General features: G+C 46.5%; 1 protein-coding gene across 4 annotated transcripts in view; it reads right to left on the bottom strand.

Annotated features, from left to right (window-relative positions):
- Window positions 1-24,957, bottom strand: part of SUSD6 (sushi domain containing 6) — a 98,756-nt gene that overhangs the window by 34,689 nt on the left and 39,110 nt on the right. For 2 of the 4 annotated variants that reach the window (XM_043556446.1, XM_043556448.1), the window contains exon 2: window positions 17,652-17,852. In XM_043556446.1, the coding sequence (XP_043412381.1) occupies window positions 17,652-17,772 (121 nt within the window). In that variant the 5' untranslated portion in view covers window positions 17,773-17,852. The other 2 variants (XM_043556449.1, XM_043556447.1) reach the window with 2 other exon arrangements.

Below are 24,957 nucleotides of genomic sequence, written 5' to 3'. Positions count from 1 at the left end.
CTTGTGTATGCATATATATATACAATGTATATGCCTTGTATACATGCTTAGGACACATGTACAAGAATGCTCTTTGCAGTACTGTTCCTACCGGTGAAAAACTGAAGTCACCTATATATCCATCAATGAGAGGATGGTTACACATATTTTGGTATATTAACACAATGCAATGTCATACTCCAGGTAAAACCAACATATCGACATAACTAAATCTCAAAAACAGTGTGAGTGAAAAGGTGGGCTATGGAAAATTACAAACATTTTAAAACAACGCTCTTTTTAAATGTTTTATTATTTTTGAGAGAGAGACAGAAAGCAGGGGATGGGGGGTGGAGGGTAGAGAGAGGTGGGGACAGAGGATCTGAAGCGGGCGGGCTCTGCACTGACAACACAGAGCTGGATGCAGGCTCTAACTCATGAGCCGTGAGATCATGGCCTCAGTCAAAGTCGGATGTTCAACTGAGCCACCCAGGTGCCCCTAAAACAATGTTGCATATTGCTTAGCAATCCAAGTGTAAGTATGTAAAACCTGTGTATGTAACATAAATACACGTGTATGTAAAAACATACAAACATGGTTGGAAGGATACACATCAATTTAGAACACTGGTTACCTCTAGAGAAAAAGATCTAAAGCAAATATGGCAAAATAATAAATCTGGGCAGCAAGTACCCACATATGATATTAGTCTCTACTTTTTTAATGTTTGAAAATTTTCACTGAAAAACTGAAAATGGGATAATAGATTTAAAATGGCTAGTACCTGGAACATACTGCATGTTTAAGTGTTAATACTTTTTGCTATAGGGTACATATTTTTACAAATACCCCAAAACTAAGGTATATATATCATTTTGTAACAGGGTATTTGGTAACCTGGTAACTTTTGTAATCTTCCTAACTACCCTATGCCCATTTGGTCCCCAAATACAGACAGCAATCCTAAGATTCACCAAGATTGCTAAGTCCTACAAAGACCTGGGGTTTTCTTTTCCTGAGCTCTCAACATACAGGGCCCTGAATCCCAGACCTGTTTCCACCCACTAACTGACTCCTGACCACCGCTCCCAACCCCAATACACTCATCTGAAAGTTAAGCTACCAAACAGCATCTGTAAAAATGTTTACTCAATAGAGGAACATACAGGAACTCTGAGCATGGTCTTCGTTTTCAAGTTACTCAGCCTCAGCAACCCCACCACCTGCCTTCAAGTCAAGGGAGCAGTCAGACTACCCCAGCTGCTGCCAGAGTCAACTTAACATCATTTAATATCCACTCCCTCCCATTCTTTCTCAGTTTATCCTAAACATTTATTTAGTCCACAGGAGTGGGATACCTCCATGATGCCAAAACCCAGGTCCCTTCTGGGCAACATGGATGGCACGAGCATGCCCTGAGGTACAGTGTTTCTCAAAGTGTGGGCCACCCTCACCACCTGCTACAGGACTATGGGGGCAGCTGGTTAAACAGTTTCTACCTCTGGAAGGGAAATAAAAGAAACAAATGTACCCTTGGTTTCTTTTCTTCTGGGAGAATTGAAGGGCTGCAAGACTGTTTGTCTTGCGGAAAAACCAATTATTCTGACCAAATTATTCTTTGTGGGCATGGGGTGTGCAAATCAGATTTTAAAAGCACAGTACAGTTGGAAAAGCGGGACCAAAATCTCACCATTTTCTCCACATCCCAGAATCTCAGGCAGACAAATACCAACCCAACTTCCTTTCCCAACTCTCCCCACCAGGCCCAGTGGAAGTCTTGGCTCTTCTAGGAATCTTCCTGGATGGTATCAGCATTATTTTCTTTCCAAGAGTACTCAATACCTGAGCCACTCAAGGGGGATGAAGATGTATTCGGTCTTACCTTTTCCCCCAATTAGATGTGAGGCCCTCAGTTCCTGGCAGAGGGCCCAGGGTATATATAACAGCTGAAGTGGCTGAAATAATGCTAAAGACAATGGCATAGGGAAGTCATGTTAAAAACATACACTCACATAATCAGTACAAAAAGTATCTGCTTTACAAATGGGAGGACCTGGGTTCAGATCCCAGCTTTATCCTTTACTGGCTGTGGTAAATTTACTGTGAGAACACCAACAGGACGTGGTATACAATAAAGTGCTTTTCGTGTTGTCAACTGCCAACAGTGGTAAGCTGTTTTAGCCACTGCTCCCTGCTATTTCTCTAATCTTAAGAGGTGATTTGTATTATTTATCTTCTTTACAGCTAATCCACAAAAAGAGAGACTGCAACCGTTAAAAAAAAAAAGAGAGAGAGAGAGAGAGAGAGAGAGAGAGAGAGAGAGAGAGAGAGAGAGAAAGCCTCAGAGACTACAGTTCCCAAGGTGTATGGGCAGCCAGCGACCTGCTACAACCTCACCTCCTTAGGCCTCTGCACTCCCACCAGGGCAGGAAGGAGGTGCCAGGGAAACACTCAGTAACTAGAACTGTGTCTGGCACACCACAGGTGGTCTACAAACGCTGAGTGATAAAAAGTTTGCATAGACTGCCTGGGACAAGAGACCTTGGGGACTCCTTCCCATCTGTACACTAAGAACTAAGTAAAATTTTATAGGAGCAGGTGAGCAAGACTGAGGCTCCCGAGTGGGTGAGAACTTAAGTGCAGAAACAGTCTCAGCTTCTGCAAGTACTGTTGAAGCCTGTCATTAAAATCATCTTCAAACCACTCTTCTAGCAAATGAAAAAGCAGAGTGCAGCAGCCAGCTGTCTCAGATTAAAGCAGGGTAGTGGGGGGAAATGAGAAACAGGGGCAGGATTTCCAATTACTACTAACAGGAGGGTTTTCAGAAGGGAGGAAATTAATGGAATCATCAAAAGGCTGGTGATTTCACTTAAAATGAATGAAAGCAATCTCGATCTTTCCTTGTTTCAGTGAAAACCTTGGGCTGTTCAGTGCTTGAGCTTCCTGAAAGCCACCCGGGCAGGATCAGAGGGGCTAAGTGACAATTAGCCAAGGCCGAGAAATCTTCTGTTCGCCCCTTCAGACAGAGGCTGGAGAGACAGGGCCAGACAATGGTTTTGAGGCAGACGAGCTAATTCTTTCCAAGCCAGGAGTCCTTTAGTTTGCCAATACAAACAGCAGGAAATAAAGGCGGAAAACAGGGTCAAATTCGATCTGAAGAACAACAAATTCCCCTTGGGGTGGTGAAAACATTCTGTAACTTACAGCTACCCTAGGAAAGTGGGCAAAGAGAAAAGGGAAAAGGCAAAGGCTGGGGCACTCTGGAAGTGCCCCTCATATAGACGGCTTCTGTAGGGCCTTCCGTGATCTCAGGCACACCCCAGTCCCTACCACACTCAACACACAAATATGGAAGGCTGGCTCTGCCAGAGTGCAGGGGAGGTAAAATGAGCACAGAGGAAGGAATGGGGGAAGGGCAAAGGAAGACAATTTTGCCAGGCTGGAAGGAGGGGAGAAATGGAAGGAAAGAAATGAGGTACAGGGATACAACCCTCTATTCTGTCCACCCAGCAAATATTTACCCAGGCTGACCGCGAGCACCGTGCCGGGCAGTGGAGGATATGGAATAGCAATCCTGATCACCCTGGAAATGGGAACTGAACAGAAAGCCTGTGAGACCTTGCAGTCGAGTGTGGCAATGTGGAATATAAGGATCAGGACTGGACAAGGATGCTAAGTCATGCCTCTCTGGACACGGGTCTTATGGAAGCAACACAGTAATGGCAGAGGCCCAGAGACTCTCTAGAAAGAAGTTACTCCAATTCCCAAACTCTTCTCTAGTTTCACTTTTGGCAAGCCAGTCTCTGGATAGGCATCTGATCAATATTGCTTATCAGCAGAAGTTCTCACGCACATAAAACATAAAAAAAAAAACAAGTAACAAGCAGAAGTTCCTGACTGCGAGGGCAGAAGCTGTCAGAAGAGACATTAGAGAATCCCAGAGCTCAAAGGGCCCTGGAAAGCTAGTCCAACCCTCACGTCACTCCTGAGCAAAATATGGGCCTTTAGTTACTGTTCTTTAGAAGCACTGCTGGGCTGATGCCTGGCACCCCCAGCTTAGGGCCCTGCTCTTCATACCACAGAACTCAAGCTGTGGAGACTTCCTAAAATGCACACTTTGAGAGCTGCCTGCTGCCCAGGAGGGCAGAATAAGAAGTGGAGGGAGGATGCCCAAGGTGACCTAGCCAGAGGCTCACTACATCTGGCCCCCACTCTCTGTGGGACAGTCAGTAAGGACCAGGGCCAGCTCAGAGAAGGTAAGTGACAGCCCTGTAAGCTTCCTCCCTTACTCACTTAACTTTTTCCAGGTTCTAAATTATGTTGGTCTGCCTGCAACATTCTATTTCTGAACCACCACCTCGCCTCACAGTGGGTTCGAGACCTCTCTATCCCTCTGTTCCCACCTTACCAAATTTGCTCTGAAAAGGGTCAGATGGGCTTGTTCACACCAAGTGTAAACTGGTTCCCAAAGTGTGGTCTCCAAATCACCAGCAGCAGCATTAAGAATTCAGCAGAGGGGCGCCTGGGTGGCGCAGTCGGTTAAGCGTCCGACTTCAGCCAGGTCACGATCTCGCGGTCCGTGAGTTCGAGCCCCGCGTCAGGCTCTGGGCTGATGGCTCAGAGCCTGGAGCCTGTTTCCGATTCTGTGTCTCCCTCTCTCTCTGCCCCTCCCCGTTCATGCTCTGTCTCTCTCTGTCCCAAAAATAAATAAAAACGTTGAAAAAAAAAATTAAAAAAAAAAAAAAAGAATTCAGCAGAAATACAAATTCTTGGGCCTGCTGAATCAGAAACTCTGGAGGCAAGCCCAGCAATCTGAGCTCTCCAGGAGATTCTAATGCACGCTCAAATCTGAGACCTAATGATGCATATAACCCGTAAGGTTCAGCCTGCTGGTTCTCTCACAAGTATGTGACTTTTAACTGACATACCTGAATGACCTCTAGAATCTCAAGCCTAGGAGACCGTGCAGTGGCCACTAGAAGAAGGAGCTTCCCAACTCAGCACATTCTTCTCTTGCTTCCAGGGTTCAAGACCGTGTGCAAGAAAGTATACAAACTGTCTTTAAGCCTTCACCAGAGGCGGGAAAGCATGGGCATGGGAAGAAAGGTGACCCTGCGGGACCATATTTAGCAATGTGAACAAAATGGGACCTGTCTTCACTAGCTCATGACTAGTGAGACCTTTCAGAAGGGAGAAAGGTGAGCCAGCGGGCCTAGGCTATTCCCTGACTGCAGCACTGACGCGAGGCTGATCTGCTCAGATGCCATGCCACCCAATGTAGGCTGTAGGCATTTGTTCTGCAGTAAAACTGGCCTGGGCCACACACTCAGGGAGGTTTCTGAACCCACCTCCCTGGGGTTTCCCCCTGAGACCTGCAAAATACAACAAGCACCTGCTACGGGTGCCCTGACGCCTCCCAGGACACGATGGAGTAGTGAGTGGGTTTGCACTGGTGTGTGCCAGGAAGCTGGAACCGCTGTGCAGAGCCTGGCACTTCAAGGACTGCAAGCACAACCTGAACAGAACAAAATTAAGAACGCTGCCAGCTCCCTCTCTGTGTCCCTTGTCCCAAACCTACACTGACTAGCCTGCTGCTTCTCTAGCATATACCAAGGCCTAATTCTCAACGGGGACTCCGTGGCTTCTCAGAGAAAAATGGATGTCAGATTTCCACGTCTCTCAAAATCCTGACTGTGGCAACCTTGTCTGACCTGACTAGCTGTCTGTGAAAAGAAACATTAGGTGTTTTTAATGATCTCTCCCTTTCTCCTTTCACCTTCTTTTATTCCCAGAAATGAGGCATTATCACATTCAGAGGCCCAAGCTTTAGATTCAGACTCCATAGATTTGGGCTTCAAACTTTGGGGCTCTGTTGGAAACTTCAGTTTGATCCTGTATACAAAGGGGGCTATTAAATACCACCCTCCCATCCAGGGATAAATGACGGATTAACCAGTTAGTGTCAACCAAGTGCTTTGAGCAATTCAGAGAAGAGATGCTGACTAAAAAAAGGAACATTATAATAATCCCTTCCATTAGAACAGACTTTTATTGTTTACCCAGCACTTGTACACATATTACCTCATCTAATCCTATTATTCACATCTTCATTTTTCCTGCAAGGCCGGGGTCTGCCATTACCGCTAACAGAATTTCTGAACGCCAAGGCTGGGACCTCAAAGCTTCTGAACGCCTAACTAGAAGGTACAGAAGAGAACAACGGCGTGGAGAAGGAGCTCCTCTACTGAGAGCCACGCTGAAGAAACCTGAGACACTTCTCTGCTGGAAGTCACAACAGTTCTCTGCACCCCCAAACACATCAAATCACAGACAGCCTCACCCCGACGTCTCCAATTACCCTAGCTCTGATCCAAGCTGAAGAGGCCTGGAAAACATCCGCACGCCACAGATGCCAGCTGCTTGCTCCTCCCCTCCTCTCCCTTCCAAATCAATTAGGAGCCTCCCACAGTCCTCCCAGACTGGAGCTAGACCCCCAGGGGACCCTGTGCTGTGAGGCAGACTGGCTGAAATAAGGGGTCCTTGTCAGACACGCCTCCCACCCGCTGGCTGGGCTGAGGCAGAGCACGAGGGGCCTGTCCTGAGTGACCCCACCCCTCCAGCAGGCTGGAACAGGCCTTACTTAGCTGGTCACTTCCGGTTCCTATGGGCAAATAGGAACGTAAAGGCCATTCTTCTCATCCCCAATCTTCTCCACAATCTGTACCCAAACCAATACCCTCCTCCAGCCCTATTTCCCTGTTTAGACTCATTCAACCCTGAATCCATTCACTGGTGTTTGTTTTCTCTTTAACCCTTTGATCATGAAGACACTCCAGCACAGAGTTGTTGCCCTTCCTCCTACTCCCTCTCCTCCCGTCCTCAACTGGAACAACTCAGCAGGAAAGGCACCTGCTCCACCAGCAGCATCTCACTTCCCAGACGCTTCCCCTAAACTGCACTGCTGGTGAAGTTCAGCCCAATCTGAAGGCTAGACTAAGACTAAGACTAAGGCCCCTCAGACTAAGGCTAGACTTTATTTTCCTTCTGAAACCTCAGCTTCCAAACTTCCTTCACCAAGGCAGAGACCACTCCTTCATCCACCAGGGCAAGAGGCATGCCAGTCTGGAGGACAGAGTATACTGGACTTCCGAAGTTTCAACAGAAGTGTCACAGCAAGCTGCAAAGCAAAGGTCAGGGAAGCGAGCAGACACGACACTTGACTCTCTCCCTGTCTTCCCTACACATGTCCCCAACATGCTGGCTGTCCCTGCCACTGGCGAGGTGCCACAGAACAGCAACGATGATGCTACACCACAGCCCTGTACAGTCAGTGTGCTCTCATCCCAGTGTCACACAGAGGGAAATTGAGGGATGTTCACTTTGAGAAACTTGCTCAAAGTTATACTACATGTTAGTGGCAGAGCTAGGATTCAAACCAGGCTTTCCGGCCCCAAAGACTACAATCCTAATTCTACTCTACCATCTTGTCTTCCTTACCTGCTAGCTTCTTCTTGCCTTCAGCTCTCTGTGTAGACTTCTCTCTCTCTCTCAGAAAAGGCTACCACGGCCCCCCTAATCCGAGCCAGAAACCCCTCTCATGTGCATCCCGTGTGGTACAGTGACTTCCCTGGCCAGGACACACACCATGCAGAACTGCAGCTGGCATAGTCCTGGCGCTCGGCAGGAGCATCAACAAGTGCCTGTGAGCACAGCAGAGTGCCAAACCATCAGCTCCGGGCTCCTCCCGGTCTACAGCACTGCTCCTGGCTGCAGGTGCCCTCCTCACAGGCTTACCCTGAGAACCCAACTGCACGTGAGAACATCCACCACGATCCAGTCCAGTACCTGGCCCCAGAAAGCCCTCCATGGCATTCTAGAATTCCCTGCCAACCTTATGTCAACCCATGCCTGCTAAATGAGGTAGTGTGCTTAGGAAAATACCAAAGCCAGCATGTGCCCCGGCAGCCCTGAATCAGGAGGCCTTGCAGCAAGTCTATAGGGTATGTGCAACATGATCTGCAGAACAAAGGATTTGGGCTTCCCAAAGCTGCAATTCCCAGAAGTCTTAACAAGCTGTCCAATTCCTTCAAATCAAAGATAGTCAAGGTTCTAGGAACTGGAATCCTGTCCATCACCAGAAAACCTCTCTGACATCCTCAAGAGAAAGGACTAGGAGTGCCTGCTAGTTCAAGAAACATACACAAAGCCTATTCTCCTTCCCCCAGACCCTATTAACCCTACTGGTAAGGGGATGAGCGGTGTCTCATAGAGGAGATGACTGAATTGGATTTTGAAGGATGATGAGAGGTTTGGGAGGGAGGGGAAGAGGCAGGATTCCAGCCACAGGAATGCAGCCACTGGAAGAAGAGTGAGAATAGGCCTGAAGGTGCTATTGTGCAGGTAAAGGGGGAAAAGGAGTCCCCTTAGCCTTGACTTGAGGTACAGAGTAGACGGAGTTATGGGTGGGAAAGGGGAGCCAAACCCATTCAAGCTGTTCCTCCGGGTCCCTCCCCAGTGTCAGGGAATGTTTCAGAGTCAGCACGCATTCCTCCTCCTGACCTTTCCTCCCCAGGAGAGAGCCAACCTTTCCTCCCTCCCATCACCTAAGGGGACCGACACCCACAGTGGGTTCAAAGTTCCTCACCCAAGTTGAAAGTCCACACACTGCAATGAACTCTTCTAGGCAGCCTTCCCAGTCCCACCCTTTCTCCTCAGAAGAGCCTCACCACCTGCATCCCCTAAGGCACAGAGGCACTTTCACACCGTTCTTAACTCCCCAGAAAGCTAGGGATGGAATCTTATGGGGAACCATAAATCAGTGCAGAGGCCCACAGGGTACTGCAGCTCACAGGGCCGTGCACTTGGCTGCTTTCTCCTCATGTGCAGGACAAGCCATGATTCTGCACAGCCCTGCTGGGAGGGACCCTCACCCCATAGAGTACCTTTCCCAGGTTGGGTCCACCTGGGATGATCACTGGCCTGGTTACAGCAAAGAAGCAAATGTATAAAGGACTTTGTCCTTACCTTCAAGGAGCTTATGTGCAAACACTTACATACCAAGATCTGAGTTGGAGAGTCATGATAGGAGAAGACCTCAAAGATCAGAGGCCGAAGGGGTCTACTGTCCAGGAGTCATGAAGCTGAGAGCCACACAGCCTACTGAATTCACCAGCTAACTTCATAGGCCATTAAGCAGCAATTCTGAGCAGCCACGCATGGTCATCAGGAGGTTTAGTGGGGCTACGCCGGCTCTAGACACCATAGGATCTTTTGCAAAGGCCTTCCCAAAGTATTAAGATCAACTGGGAAGCAGAAATAACCAAGGCTTCTCTCCCATCTGCTGCCACACCTCACTGTTCCCTGACCGGTGCTCAGTAAACATTATTGGGCTGCTCCTCAGGCCCACTCATTCCTCATCTGGTGGGTGACAATCCCAACAACATTCTCTTGTACCTCCCACCATTGCCAGAGTCAACAAGGCCCAACTGTCAGAACTCGAGCCAGTGACAACAGACACACAGGTCCTGTCCTCTCCCAAGGAGACATGTGTCTCCTACATGTGAAGAACTGATTGTCAGGCCCTTTCATATTTCATAAAGTGTTGCTTGTTACTCAGAATAACAAAGGCTACAGCACAGTTATTTTATAACCCTGTTTATACTTGGCCATAACTTCCTGAAACACATTTCCCCTCTTGGGTTGAAATGCCTAAAATACTTTTGTGAATTAAAAAAAAAAAAAAAAGGCTTTGCAAAGAAGAAATCTTGAAGAGAACCTGTTTATCTGCCCGCACTACTTCCCAGAATTCTGAACGATTAAACAATTGTACTTTAGGAGACCTGCTACTGGCAGAGTTAACAAGTCAAAGAAGCTAAACATGGGGAAAATCCCCATCTCTGGGGAAGCAAATGAATCTAGGTAGAAAAGGGCTCTTAAAAGAAGAAATGCTGTCAAAATAGCTAAGAAAAGTAGGAGGGGGCAAAAGGATTACCATATGGGAGAGGAGACAAGAGAGTTCTTACTTAATTCTCATGTTGTATTCTCCCAGATGTGTTTAAGAATCTTTTAAAATACAATCCTCCCATCACATCATGGTGCTGATAAAAGGAAAAATGTCTTTAATTTGCAAAATGACTCCCAAGGTTCCTAACAAACAGCAGCTTTGAGGAACTCTGGCTCTGAAATGCCAACAAGAGACCCTCTCCGAAGCAAATGGCTTACTGTGAGATTACCTAGCTGATCCCCCACCCCTACCCCAGCAACAAGATTGCTAAGGGGTACTGCTGCTCTTTTCTCCTTGTCTTCATATGCGAGATGCCGACATGGAAGTATTTGAGAATTACGGACTTATGAATTATGAATAACTCAGGCAGTATGCAGCCAACTCTACTCAGTATGTACTGAATTGAATCAAACAGAATCTAAGACTACAGAAGAAACAAGGCATACCTTCCAACCTTGAGTCTGTCTGAATTAACTAGCTCTGTGGCAGCAGAAGTGCAGACTGTAGCAACTGCTGCTAGAATCTGATCTTTCAACTTGGAAATTACGTCTTTGTATGCCAGGCCATGTCCTAAGTGCTTTATATATATACATTCTTATTTAATTCTTGCAACAGTCTTATGAAGTAGTTACTATTATCATGACCATTTTAGGGAAACACTGGCAGCGAGGTCAGAAAAATTATCCAGGGTAACACAGAGAGCTATGAGTAGGGTCCGTATTCAAAATATTCAAACCCAGGCAACTGGACTCCAAGGTCCACGCTTTTGATCAGACTACACTGCCTCTCTAAAAACAAGGAGTCAATAAAAAAGAATGAAATGCTGCCCTCTACAACAACATGGATGGATCTACAGGATATAAGGCTAAGTGAAATAAGTCTTCTGAGAAAGACAAATACCATATCATCTCACTCGTAAGTGGAATTTAAGAAACAAAACAAGCAAACAAAGAAAAAAAAGAGAACAACAAAACCCCAAAAAACCTCAAAACACAAAAACAAAAACCAGACTCTTAACTACACAGAACAAACATACGGTTAACAGAGGGGAGGCGAGTGGGGGGGACAGATGAAATATGTGAAGCGGGGGGCGCCTGGGTGGCTGAGTCCATCAGCTGATCATGACTTCACCTCAGGTCATGATCTTGCAGTTCACAAATTCAAGCCCTGCATCGGGCTCTGTGCTGACAGCTCAGAGCCTGGAGCATGCTTCAGATTCTGTGTCTCCCTCTCTCTCTGCCCCTACCCTGCTCATGCTCTGTCTCTCTCTCTCTCTCAAAAATAAAAACATTTAAAAAAATTAAAAAGAAAGAGGTGAAGGGAATTACACAAGTGCACTTACTGTGATGATCACAACGAATGTACAGAATTGTCAATCACTGTATTGTACACCTGAAACTAATATAACCCTGCATGTTCATTACACTAGAATTAAAAGCAACAAACAAGCAAGGGGCGGACCTGAAGGATAACAGATAGATGTTACCCTGAGCTGCATTAGTGACCTCAGTGCCACCACGAGAACTGCAGGTGGTATTTACTATTTTGAGGTGTTTATGAGTTGAATCCTATGCCACCTGACAAGAGACAGCTATGTGAACAAATGCTAGGGGACAATCCTTTTTTAATAGTTATAATCTAGGGCTCCTGGTTGGCTCAATTGGAAGACCATGCATGCGACTCTCAATCTTGGGGTTGTGAGTTTGAGTCCTACATTGGGAGTAGAGATTACTTAAATAAACTTTTTAAATAAATAGTTATAATCTCACCCTTATCTTCTGGTACATTCAGATTTCATGCTTTACATTGGCTTCAGGTGAGGTGCACGAACAGGGCTAGGAGAGATCAGCAGCCAGCACCCCTCTCTTTCACCCAGCAGCATGAAAGGTTGTCTCTAAATGCTGCTGTCCCTCGGGGCCTCAACACTAAACACAAGGCCTGCCAAGGTCACTCCTGATCTGGCCACACTCGAGGGAACCAGTCATACTAGCACCAGCCACCTGGAATGGGAGTGAGGGCTGCTCATGCCCTCTGCAGGCTCACACTCCTGAGTGATGCAGAGGAAAGGAATCTCCCAGCGGGTAAGAGGTGATGAAAGGATTCATCTGCAAACCTACTAGAATAATTAAGAACACTGGAAGCTGACCCTAGGTTGTTGTGTGTGTTTGTTTTTTTTTTTAAGTGCCCTGTGGCCCCTTTTGCAGGAGTTGGGCAGGTAAGGATAAAATCCTAGCTCACAAATTAGGCCAGGGTAGTAGGGCACCTTTGCTTCAAAGGTGGGATCTGTGCTTACTGAGAGCTTTAGCCTGACTGAGACCCACTTAGGTGTTCAGTTTGGTGGACTCCTGGTTTCTGTTCTTCAAAAGTTACAGTGCAAAGCTGATACCATGTGTTTGCAATGTTCTAAACATGGCACAACAATTAGCCTGAGGAGGGTAATTTCTCAATGTCTTTTTGAGACGCCAGGGTTCAGCAAGCCCTATAATGACCCATCCAGCCTCCTCCCACAATCCCCAAGTCTTTTTATAGTCACAGGTAATTACACTACGGAGAGATTACATCACTTCGTCAGCAGTGTTTACAACCGACAGGAAGATGCTCTGCGGATGTTTTGGGAACTACATCCTCATTTAGCAAACAATTTGCTGTGGTCCCTATTGTTCCTTTCCAAGAATAGAACCGCCCTGGTAAACCGTGTGCCTAAACTGGGAACCAAACAATCCAGGGTCCCAGTACATGAGAACAGAAACCACCACAGAGGCAAACACAGTAACCCAGAGATGACTCCTGCATCCTTTATCCAGGGGAGGAAACACAGATGGAGTCTGTCTTCCTCTGTCAAAAGAATCATCTGAAGGTTGCCCCGTGCTCCAACAGGGTGACACAAGAAATGGGTCTCAGAGAAGCCTGCTGCCACTCAGCACACGCAGTGTGGTTCTCAGCACACCACGGGCAGCAAAGTTAGACAGACTCGGCACAAATCCCAGCCAGCTTCCCCACAGACAACTGCCTGTCTCTGAGCAGGTTATGTAACCTCTCTCTGCCTTAGTTTCTCATCTGTAAAATGGTTACATGACCACGCAGCTCACAGGCTTTCCTAAGGGCTTTAATGGGATGACACACAGAGAGCCTGACACACAAATGATGCTCTGTACATGTCAACTTCCTGCCTATTCTCACCTCTCAGCTCAGTGTACATTATCTCTGACTCCAGGTCCCTTCAGAGATGCAAGATGAGCCAGGGCCACTTGTCAACATCTCTCCAGCACATCAACATGAAGAGCCAAAGTCGTATCATACCCCTGAGAGCCTTGTTCTCAACGTTTTCCCTCTTCAGTGAACACTAACTGCCATGCTTTCTCACTCTGCTGCACAGAAATACAGATGAGATTTTAAAATGGCTTTAGGTGCTTGTGTGATGTTTAACATGGCCTAAAGTGTCATGGAAACACTCTTGGGCGGGGGGGGGGGGGGGGGTGGAAATCAGAAACAAGTAAAATACTGAGTTTTTTCAGCAAATGCTCAGGAAAGGGAGAGAATGAAAATCAAAAGCTTTTTACATGAGTCAGCAAGCCAGCTGGGTTGAGACCATCAGACTATGGAAACATGAGCTTTCTGGAAGGCAAAGGGGTTTCCAGAAGTAACCAAAACTTCCTCAACTGGTCAAGTTTGACACCTCCTCCCAATTCCTTATCCCCAACACAATGACTTTGCATCTTCATTTTTTTTTTTTTTAAAGACAGCAAAGGATGTCATCTGCATAAAGTCTCCTGCCCAGCATGACTCAACAGTGGGTCACATACCAACCCTGTTGTTGTTATTATTTGGGAATTACACCACACATTTTATATGCCAGGTGCCCTCCAATCATTTTTATTAGTCTACACAACGCCAACCTAACATCCTTAAGGATTCGATTTCTGTTTTAAAGGAGACACAAAGAGGTCAACTGATTTGCCTAAGGTCCTAAAGCAAGTTGCTTAAGATCCTGGGTAAAGGGAAGGAGTTGTGCGAGATCTGGGAAAGGCTGCTGCACAGCTGAGACCCTGATTCCTCTCTGGTTCAAGAAGAGAGGAAAGCTGTGTACTATGCATATAATTTTATTTTCAATTCTGGTCTTTTGCCTGCATGGTGTGACCACGTGTAAAGAGGTAAGATACTCTTCCTTCTGCTACTCCTTGAAAGGAAACTTCCAATGATTTTCCCCATATCTGCTTAAGGAAATGACCAAGGGGGAAGCTGGACCCACTGCCTCCCTAACACCTTCTCCATTATAACTTCCAAATCCCAAACTGTAGATAAGAGAAACCAAGATGGAAAACTGAACTTGATCATGGCACAACTCTGCCCCAGAACTCTCAAGTGCCTGTTCCTACATGATTCTTTTCTTCTAGACCTGAGCAATTATGACCAAGACGAAGGGTGACTGTGGAATCTGTAACCAGAGACTCTACAGATGAACTGCCCCCCAGAAGACACCCACTTATGTATGTCCGGTGGGAGTCTCACAGTTACGAGTGTGTATGTACACACAAAGACTAGAGCTCACTGGGTAACGAAGGCTGTGTATTTTATAAGCACCTCATTTTACAATGCCTCTGGAGTAAGTGTTCAAGTGCAGCCACAGGAGCAGGTAAGGTAGGCACGAAGAGGAAGAGGGGACTTTTTTTGAACTGGCATGCCTTTCCTCAACTTCAGGGTATCTGAGAGTTTTGGTTTCTTGGCGAGCTGCTTATGGCAGGCACAGCCATGCAGGTGCGCTATGGGTTTCAGGCCAAGGAGTGCGTACCTTCTTCACCGAGAAGCCACTCCAGAGAGGGAAAAAACCAGCAGCAACTTGGTGCACTGGATCTAAGTAATGGTAAAACCCCCTCCACTGCCTGCATCCTGCTCTGTGCCAGTACACATGTTTTATGGGAAGGAGAAGACTTAGGGGGTTGGGGGTTGCAGGGAAGGGAGGATTCTTTGCAGATGGGGGAGGGAAAAAAAAGCTACAGAGCCAACTTTTCCATCCTGCTCTGAGCCCACACTACAGACATACATTTTTCCACATTGGAGAATAATAATCCCTTTATCCAGCCAGTCTGAAACCATCAGTTCCTGATAATTGAATTCAGACCTTGGGTGGAAAGTTGGGAAGGTGTGGGTAGTTGGAAAATGGGGTGGGAAATGGGAGGAGGCAGGGGTGGAGCCCATAAAAAGGAGGGTGGCAGTAGGCGGAATGGCTTAATGAAGCTAAGGAAGTTAGAGGCCTCAGACACCAAAGGCAGACATTCTGCCCTAAAATTGCCAGGTCACACGACCAGACAGCTCCCCTAGTGGAGCCTTGGAAGAAGGTGGTCTTGGTAGCATACTAGGTACTAGGTCAGGTTCTGGAGCCTGGGCCCTACGACCCTGGGCAAGTGCATGACCTCTAAAATCCTAGCTCTGACAGTTATTCCATTCATGCACATACTTATTGAGCACTATTTGTTTGCGTCTAGGGGTAGGGTGGCAAATCTCTTCTAGAAAGGGTCCAATATCTTAAAGTCTAGGCTTTGGGGTGAAACAGTCTATGTCACAACCATCCAACACTGCCACTGCAGCACAAACACAGCCATATTTATATTCATAAATATAAAGAATAAGCATTGCTATGTTCCAATAAAACTTTATAGGCACTGAAATGTGAGCTCACAATTTTTATGTATCATGAAATATTATTCTTTTGATTTTTTTCCCCAATCATTTAAAAATATAAAAACCATTCTTGGCTCACAGGCCATACAAAAGCAGCAGGAAGGATTCAGTCCATGGACTGTCACTTGCCAACATCTGCTCTGGAGATACAGTGGTGAATAAGGCAGGATCTCTATATTCTATGGCTCTGTGACTACAGCTTCTAGAGGCCTCCTCTGGCTTTGGCTTATATGCCTTGCAAACGTAAGCCCTGCTTCATCTGGTTGCACAACTGGTGTAGTCTGGCCTTCTTTTCCTTTGAAATCTCATATATAGTCATGATGCCTACGTTGTGGGGTCTCAATCATTAGTAGTGGCCTCCTTAGTTGTGCCAGGGGCTCCTCACAGCCAAAGAGGTGTTATGCTTTGTGGGAAAGGTTTCAATGTCAGAACAGAGTAAAGAAGAGGCAGAAGAGGAAATCTGTACGTGCGTGGTAGAAAAGACTATAATGCAACAACAAATGGGTAACTGTTTTTCTCAACAATTCAGAAGAAAAAGCTTAGATGAGACTGCACTATTATCTTCATGTGTCACGTAAGCGGGTGGCAGGGGTTGATAGAAAAAGAATGAGAGGGGGCGCCTGGGTGGCTCAGTCGATTAAGCACCTGACTCTTGATTTCTGTTCAGGTCATGATCTCATGGCGCATGGGCTCTGCACGGACAGCACAGAACCTGCTTGGGATTCTCTCTATCTGCCCCTGCCCTACTCACGTTCTCTCTTTCAAAATAAATAAATAAATTTAGAAAAAATAATCAAGTGTTCAAAAGAAAGAATGAGAAAGAGCACTGTATGGGGACTCTATGTGCCACACTATACCACACTGCTCTCATCCTTCAAGTCCCCTTCCAGAATCTACCTGAGATCCCTCTCCAGGGAATGCTGTCCAAAGAAAACTGCCGTATTAATGTATCTAATGAAGACTGGTAGGGGCCCCACTACTGCTGAGTTCATTCATAATTAGTTGAGACCCCTACTGGTACTTGCAGATACAGAGGCAGGTTCTCTAGCGTCACCCAGAAGCCTATGGTACACATCAAAATATGTGCTTTCTAAAAAGGACGCCAGGTCGAGAGGACCACGTGAAGAGAACCTAAGAAGGGTCTTCAGAGCACAGCAGAACAGAGCAGAGCCAATAAGGATCAACCTCATGGCTACATTTCTAGCCACTGCTACAGCTCTTGCAGCCCATCAGCTTCAACCAGAGTCCGTAGAATTATGAAAGTATAAACTGAGAGAAGTGGATAGGACCTTAAAGGTATCCGGGTCAACCCCCCTCATTTGATAAATGGAGAAACTAAGCCACAGAATGCCTAAGTGGCTTGTCCAGGATCACGAAGTTTATAGTGTCAGTGACCAGGTCCTGCTTTCATTAAGTTACAACACCTCAACTTTGTACTTATTCTGAGAAAAAAACATAAAAAGACAAGAAACACACAATAAGCTAACAATCATTAAGTGCTTGCTGTGTTATCTCAGACAATCTTCACCCCCCTCCCCCCCCCCAGGGTAGGTACTACTTTTATCCGATTCTGTAGCTGAGAGGTAAGGAGATCTGCTCAGGTCGCACAGCCAGCAATGGGACTGGACTCAGAACACAGGCAGTCTGATTCCAAAACCTGCACCCTGCTGAATATCGTGTTCTGAATCCCTCCATCCTGCCTGGTGACTCCAGCTGTGGGGGGGGGGGGGGGGGGGGGGGGGGGGAGGGGGCTGGTGACAATGTCAGCCCAGCAGTTTCCTACACACCCGTCTCCCAGGTGACTCAAGAGGCCCCTTAATGCCACACCCCCAGGCCTGGCCCCCAGCTATACCACGGCACAAAAGCCCACCTCCACCCTCTTCTCTCCCTGCAACTTCCCACTAGATGCACAGTGCCCTATCCCAGCCTTTGGGAGAAACAATGGTACTGAGTCTTTTCCCTCCCACACAGAGGCAGTCGGGGACCCACCTGAGGCAAGTCCGTCTCCAAGGAGGGTGCTAAGGATCACCAGTGGAAGGAACACTCCATGTCCCGCGGAGGCCACGGCCAACGCTGAGGTGCTCTTTGGTGTTATCCTGCCATGGCACATCTTTTATCCGTCCAAGTTATTTTAAAAAGAAAAAATTTAAAAGCCAGAAGAATTCTAAAGTCAGCCACGGGTAGATTTACCTATAAAAAAAAAAGAAACAGAAAACAAGGACATAAGTGAAAACTTTGGCCCTAAGTTAGCTGCAAGTAGGCACTGTAGCAAGGAAGCCATAATCACATACAAAATGCTAGTAACTGAATTCCTGCTGCCAGAAGGGACAGGCACATAAGTGGCTTTTCAACTCCTATGTGGGGAAATGCCGAGGCCTGCAGCAAGCCATCAGTGTCAGCATCTAGGAGCCAGATCCTCGCTCTAGGACGAGGAGACCAACACAAGCTCACCTGGAAATCTGTCAGGCATGGCAGAACTTTCAGCAACTGCCCAGGCTCTGCCCCCACCGCCTCCAACAGAGAAGAGGAGAGAGAGGCAGCTGTTGACACAGATGCTACACCCCTGAGTCAGGCTTTGCCTTTGCCATTTGGACTCAGAGTGAGTTCAACCAACCGAAAGGAAAAAAAAATAGAGAACACGTGTCTTAAAGGGAGAAATACACCGCCTAGAGAAGGAATGCAGCTGCGGGAGCCAAGGGCCCATGGCTAGGCTTGCTCAGCTGCCAGAGGCCGGATGAGCCCCTGAGGATCTGACGCTGACTCCACAGCCATGAATCTCAAAAATGGACCAATTACTCCAGGCTCACCTGACACACCTGTGACCCCAAGAGGCCACACTTGCTGGGTGTCCCTGACAAGGACTGGGAGAGGATGGGCTGTGACTGTTAATTAGCACCCCCACCCACTCTAGTTCAGAAGATGACTTCAGAAGAGTAGGAACCAGGGTCTTTAAAAAATATGTGTATCAGGGGTTAAGACTTTAAGGGATTACTTTCTACAAGCCTTCAGAGAAGCAGCTGAGTTGATGATGATACATTATGATATGGGCCCTATTACATTTTAGTTCAGTCATTTGATTTTATTTACCCTAGTTTATAACAAGTATTCCAAATAATAAGATTATACTCCCTTTTTAAATTCCATACACACCTCCTTCTCCATTAATAAGGCTTTATGTAAATAGATAAGGGAGCCTGCCATCTACAACCCTAATAAAGGATGCCTCTGAGACTCTGCCAGGGATATTAAACAGACCTGCCTTTAATCCATGTCTGAAGCCTTGACTCAGGCCTACATCCCCTTCTAAAGAGAGTTACTGCAAACAGCAACAGGAGCTACCTCAGCATGAAGGAAAAGCAGCTAGCAGGGCCTTCAATGAGCATGAGCTAGCCACTGGGTCCTTACTCACTACCCCTAAATAGCTGTGACTATAGCAGTCTTCTGTCCACAGCTTTTACCCAGACTCCAACTTGAGCCTTTAAAGCTGTAGAAAAGGGATGGTTCATGAAGAGGTCTAGGGGTGGAGTCTGTAAGTGACCCAAAACAGTACACAAAACTGTGTGTGTGTAAATGTGTGGAATGTGTATATATTTATGTGGCTAAGGACAGCAGAGTTAGAATGCCAGAATTCCAATCTGTGTCCTCTATTATGACCATGTAGCCAAATCACTCTCTTAGCCTCAGTTTCCTCATCTGTAAAATGGGAGCAGTAACCATACGTCTTCATTGGTTTGATGTAAGGATTAGGATCAGACAAAGCACTTGGCAGTTCCTGGCACTTTGCCAGTACTCAGTAACTACTACCTGCTGTTGCTGTTGTAATTAGTATAAGGCTGAGCTGCAGAGACCTTAGAGGTCATCAGGCTTTACCTCCTCATTCAGCAGATGCCAAAACCCAAGGTCAGAAGAGGTTCAACAATATGTCCAGTTAGCAATGGGTGCTGTCATTTTTGATTCATCCACAGCAGGTATTTGTACCAGGCAGTCATCACCCCCTGAAGGCAACATTGAGAATAACACCTGGTTGGGCCACATTACAGCACGTGCACAACAAATATTTCTATAGTGAATGGATGGGACTGGATCAGAGTGGTGCTTAGGTGTTCTGTGCACAAGTGAAGGTAACCAAGAGAGACTCCCCAGAGGAGGTGATGCTGACTGCTAGTGCATATGTTTAGTGAAAAAGAAGGTACCAAATACAAGTGGAACAGAACAATGGGAGCACAGCACGCTTGGCAGAGGCTAGAGTTAAGGGCTAGGCCAAGGAGGTTGAACTTTACCCTGAAAACCATGTACAGCTTAGAGGATCATAAACAGAGGAGTTAAAAGACCAAATTCATTTAGGACGAGCACTGTGGCAAGGATTTTAGAGGAGGGGAAGTGGGGGGCATCAAGTGGTAAAGGATCTTAAATTTAGCATCATTAATGTGGAGGTCTTTCGAGGGCAATTTGACAATATCTGTCACATATTCTCTAACCTATCAGTTCTACTTCTAGAATCCGTCCTCAAAAATCGCATGAGCAATGATATAGATGCAAGATAGTCACTGAATTCTTTGTACTGGCAAAAGACTGAAGTGAGGCAAGTTAAACAAGTGGTCATACACACACCTAACAAAATACCATGTACTGGTCTAAAAAGAGTTAGGCAGGAGGTGCCTGAGTGGCTCAGTCGGTTAAGCATCCAACTCTTGATCTCAGCTCAGGTCTTTTTTTTTTTTTTTTTTTTAACCTTTATTTATTTTTTTGGCACAGACTGCGGACCGGAGAGAGTCAGACGGCAGGCACAGAATTGGAAACAGGCTCTGAGCGACGGGCATGGAGCCTGATGTGGGGCTCGAACTCGCAGACAGCGAGATTCGACCTGAGATACAGTCAGACGCCCAACCAACTGAGCCACCCAGGCGCCCCTCAGCTCAGGTCTTGATCTCAGCGTCCTGGGTTCAAGCCCCGTGATGGGCTCCACGCTGGGTGTGGAGCCTACTAAAAAAATTAAAAAGAACTAGGCAGGTCTAGTCTGTCCTCATATATGAAATGACTTCCACAATCAGTACATGAAGAAAGCCACTTGCGAGGCTGCATGTATTTTTAAAGGGGATACACACACACACACTCTTGCATGCCATGAAAATCTCTGCCTGGAATGATGCACAAGAAATCGGTAGCTAATAATTGCCTTCAGGGTGGAGAAGTAAGCAATTAATAGGGAAATAACTCGTTTTTCGTCATATGTATTCCTTTTTAATGTCCTTGAGTATACTGTACCTTGTGCATGCATTACCTATTCAAACAGACAAAATGTAAAATAAAATTAATGTAGCCACGTGTTCCAGTAGACCACCTGTGTCCTCCCTCAACATACGGACTGATGTTCAAATAAACCTGATTGCTCCTCCTGCCAGGAATATAGTCACTCTTAGGGCTCAGCACAAGAGTCGCCTGGAGGAATTCTTTTCTGACACTTCACACCACACCCACCTCCAGTAGGACTAACCCCCTCTTATTCCCAAAGTGTCTCGAGCACCCTGCTAGGACTGTACCTCTAACAGGTTAATGCGTCTACATGTTTATCTGTCTCACCTCACCAGACTCAAAGCTCCTTGAAGGCAGTGAACAAATGCCTGCCAAACTCACAAATACTGTGGGGAGGAGCCAATATAGAATTAGGAAAAAGATACACAAATAGGAGCTCCTGTTTTGTCTTGAGAGAAACAACAGACTCCTCCCCCTGACTTAAGCAGCTCCCTGGGCCAAAGGACCAATTCCACCACGAAGCCTAACACCTGATCAAGTGCATGACAGATGGGGTAGTGACGATGGGGGCTTTGCAAAGAAGAGAAAAGATGAATAGAGAATAGAGGGTAGTCAGTGGGAGTGTTTACTTGCAAGGCTAGGCCAAGAGTTAGTGCTTCAGAAACAATACAGAGAAAAAGCGAAGCCCTGTGACCCCAGGGTATTGCTCAGAATGGGAGAACCTGGCTACTGTGGAGAAAAGGTCACACTATACATATCTAATCATTTTAAGAAAGCATCTGCTTTAAACACAGAATTAAAAAATAAAATAAAACCTGGACTTGAACTGTGGCTTTAGAGCAAGTGAAAAGAAAAACATTTCAGAAAAAATTAACTAGATATTCATTATCCCTAGAGAAATACATGGAGGAGTAGGAGGAGGGAAAGGGGAAAGAGGAGGAAGAAGAGGAGGAAGAAGAGGAAGGAGGAGGAGGAAGAGGAAGTAGATCCTGGTTGTCTGGGCTGGGGGAGGAAGGAATGCGGAGTTAGTGTTTTAACAAGTACAAAGTTCCGTTTTTGCCAGATGCCAAGAGTTCTGGAGACGGACGGCGGTGATGGTTGCACAACAGTGGGAATGCGCTTAATGTCACTGACCTGCATACTTACAACTGGTTTAAGATGACTGATTTCATTTTATGTGTATTTTACCACAAAAAATATTGGAAAAAAGTTATGATTAAAGAGGAGCCTGGAACTAAGCCTCGTCTTTAAAGATGGCACTTATCCACCCTCACAAGGCATGTCACATTTAAACTTAGAGGTAAGAAGAGAGAAGAAAGAAAAGAGAAAGCCTGAGGCTGCATGTCAGTCCCATCTCTGCCACTAAACAGCTGGCTGGTCATGAAGGCTCCCTGGCTTCCATTTGCACATCTAAGAAAGGCTGTACGGTCTCTCTCAGCCACAGAATTCTCCAAACATCCAAGCTTCTCTGTGTATCACACAACCCTTCCTCCAGCAGCCAGTTTCCCCTGGCTCCTGGCTACACTCCTCTATGGGGTGTAGAGGAGTCATGGAAAGTCTGCATTCCTCCTTTTCTGATCATCTTTCCTGGGACCATGGCTGCACCCCAACAGTGTGTGGTAGAAAGAGACCCCATGAGCTAGAATGTCAGCCCCTCAAGGTCAGTGTCTGGTCTTTCCCCCTCAGTGAACTCAGAACATTAAAAGCAGGGTGACTGTGCTCTGCTGAACGTCACGAACACTCATTTCCTGTTCAAAATGATCCTCTATGACGATCCATGGCTCTGATTTGGGGAAGCCACTTACCTCATTTTTGCCTCTGTTACCTCATCTCTGCCTTGTTTCCTCATCTATAAAACGGGGTTGTTGCTTGCTTTAAATATCTCCCTACTCTCTAATGAGGCTCAAAAAGGACAAAATACAAAGGACAGCTCTATAAACTGAAAAGACTCAGGTCCTTCTATCTACAGTTCTGGCCTAGAAGCCAACACAGCAGAGGGTCTGAGAAACTGCTCATAAAAAATGACGATGAAAACAGGACAGGCTTCTGGAGTAAAGGACAACCTGTAACATGAACCCAAAGTTCACGTGGTTTGCGTATCGTTGCCATAGATGCTTCCAGGTTAACCAAAGAGCCTGAAAAGATTAAAGGTGTCCTGAGAGTCACCTTCAAAAATGGCTCACAGACTAGGGAAGCAGCAGCACCAGGTGGGGCCAGCCATGAAACCACCACAGCACCCTGTCCCCAAGACAGCTGAGGGCCCAGACCTCCTCAGCCCATGTGCCTGGTTGCCTTGGGGCCTACCCCTGGAGAATGTCACAGTCCTCCTGGAGTGGCAGGGTCATGTCACACTCTACTGATCTCTCCTTTGTGAGACAAGAGTCCTGACTCTGTCAAGCTTGGCTCCCAGGTGCTAAGTAGATTTCTCTACAGTTCTAGGAGATCAGCCTCAGTCTCCATGTAATTGTCAGGACTGATTATTTCCTAAACTATGACCCATCTCTCCATTAGTTAAGAGAGGAAACTAGATGGGTAAAACCAACAAAATCCTTTTCTTGCCTCAGATCTAGCTGGGAAAGAAGATGGTGGTAGTAGACAGTCTGGAACAAGAAAGTCTGGTTTTTTTCCATGAACCGACTTCACCAACCCCAGTGCTGCTACGTGACGGTGGAAGACAAAGAATAGTTCATGAAATGTGACCAGAATTTAACCAGTTAATTACCTTTCAGAGTGTAAAGATAGGAAGTCCTAACTCTGCAAAGTCCAAAGTCTCCCAGAGGGTTTGATAAGAGAAGTGGCTAACGTGCCAGGGAGGCCTCTCTTCCTGCTCCCTTTCTTCTCTTCCATGTCTCCCCCACTTCCCTCCCACTCACCCTGAAATAGCTAGGCCACGGCAGCAAAAGACATCTAAACGTTTATCAGATCCTAATGCTTCCCACTCTTGCTTCCAAAATGAAAAAATGAAGTTACTTCCGGATGTCTTTAGTTTACTTTTCCCCCCTGTGACTCCTTCCAATCTTGCTAACCCCTGTATCTTCCCCTTCCTTTTGTGCCACTAACATGTGAGGGCCTCAACAGGCACAAACTCTTCTACTGGACTCAAAGATCTGTGACAGCCAGAACGGTACCTTATCCATTTCCTTTTCATCTCCAGCTCCAAAGCCCAAAAGACACAGTCAAACTCATTAAAATTCACCTCCTAGAAATACCAAAATAACCCTCAGCTTTCCTCATAAGCCACCTAAACCAGAATAGGGTAGGTGTTAGCAGTTTTTCTGAATCACCTTGATATTCTTTGTATCCTTGTCTGGCTTCTCCAGAAGCTACATCCTCTTGTTGTCACACTTTCCCCCTACCGTATTCATCAGGCTGCAGACAGCAGGACATCAGCAGACACACTGCCCCCACCCCCATCCTAAGCCTTCTCTTTAACAGTCTCCAACCTAACAGCAGAAGGACTACAGCATGGACCTGAATGCATAAGAGAGCTCTAGGTCCCAGCTCCACCAACCAGTCATTCTTCCTGGTCTTCAGGGGGTGGGCCTGGATGATCCCCGAATGCCCTTTCAGTTCTAAGGAATCTGGAATGTCTTCTAGGGAATAGGAGGGGCCCAGGAATATTTCCTCCAAAAACATAAGTAAACCAAAGTACTAACTGGAAGGAACAAATGTTAAATCCTTCCTCTATGTTCTGCATGAGGAGTCCTCTCCCCCTTCATCTTCCAAGACCCATCCTAGCATCTGTCTCCCTCTGCACTGCAGCAAACTCAGGAAACTCCACTTTCCCATTTAGAGCTTAATCAATCCATCAGCACATTTGTATAGGCCATTTGTACACAGTGTTCCTAAAGTGCTTTCCAAAAATAACAAATGTCTGACAACAACAACAAAAAAACCCAGCCTCCACGTGTACACGTGCACGCACACACAAGCGCACATACACACACAAGCGTGCGCGCGCATGAGACACAGCCTGCGTCACACACAGGGACCACTGCAGAGCTGTAGGGGCCCAGAGAAAAGGACTGAAGAGAACAAAATA

The sequence above is a fragment of the Prionailurus bengalensis genome, chromosome B3, assembly GCF_016509475.1.
Source record: "Prionailurus bengalensis isolate Pbe53 chromosome B3, Fcat_Pben_1.1_paternal_pri, whole genome shotgun sequence".
NCBI lineage: Eukaryota > Metazoa > Chordata > Mammalia > Carnivora > Felidae > Prionailurus > Prionailurus bengalensis.
The sequence above is the reverse complement of the archived record's forward strand: the minus strand, read 5'-3'. Positions and strand labels throughout refer to the sequence as shown.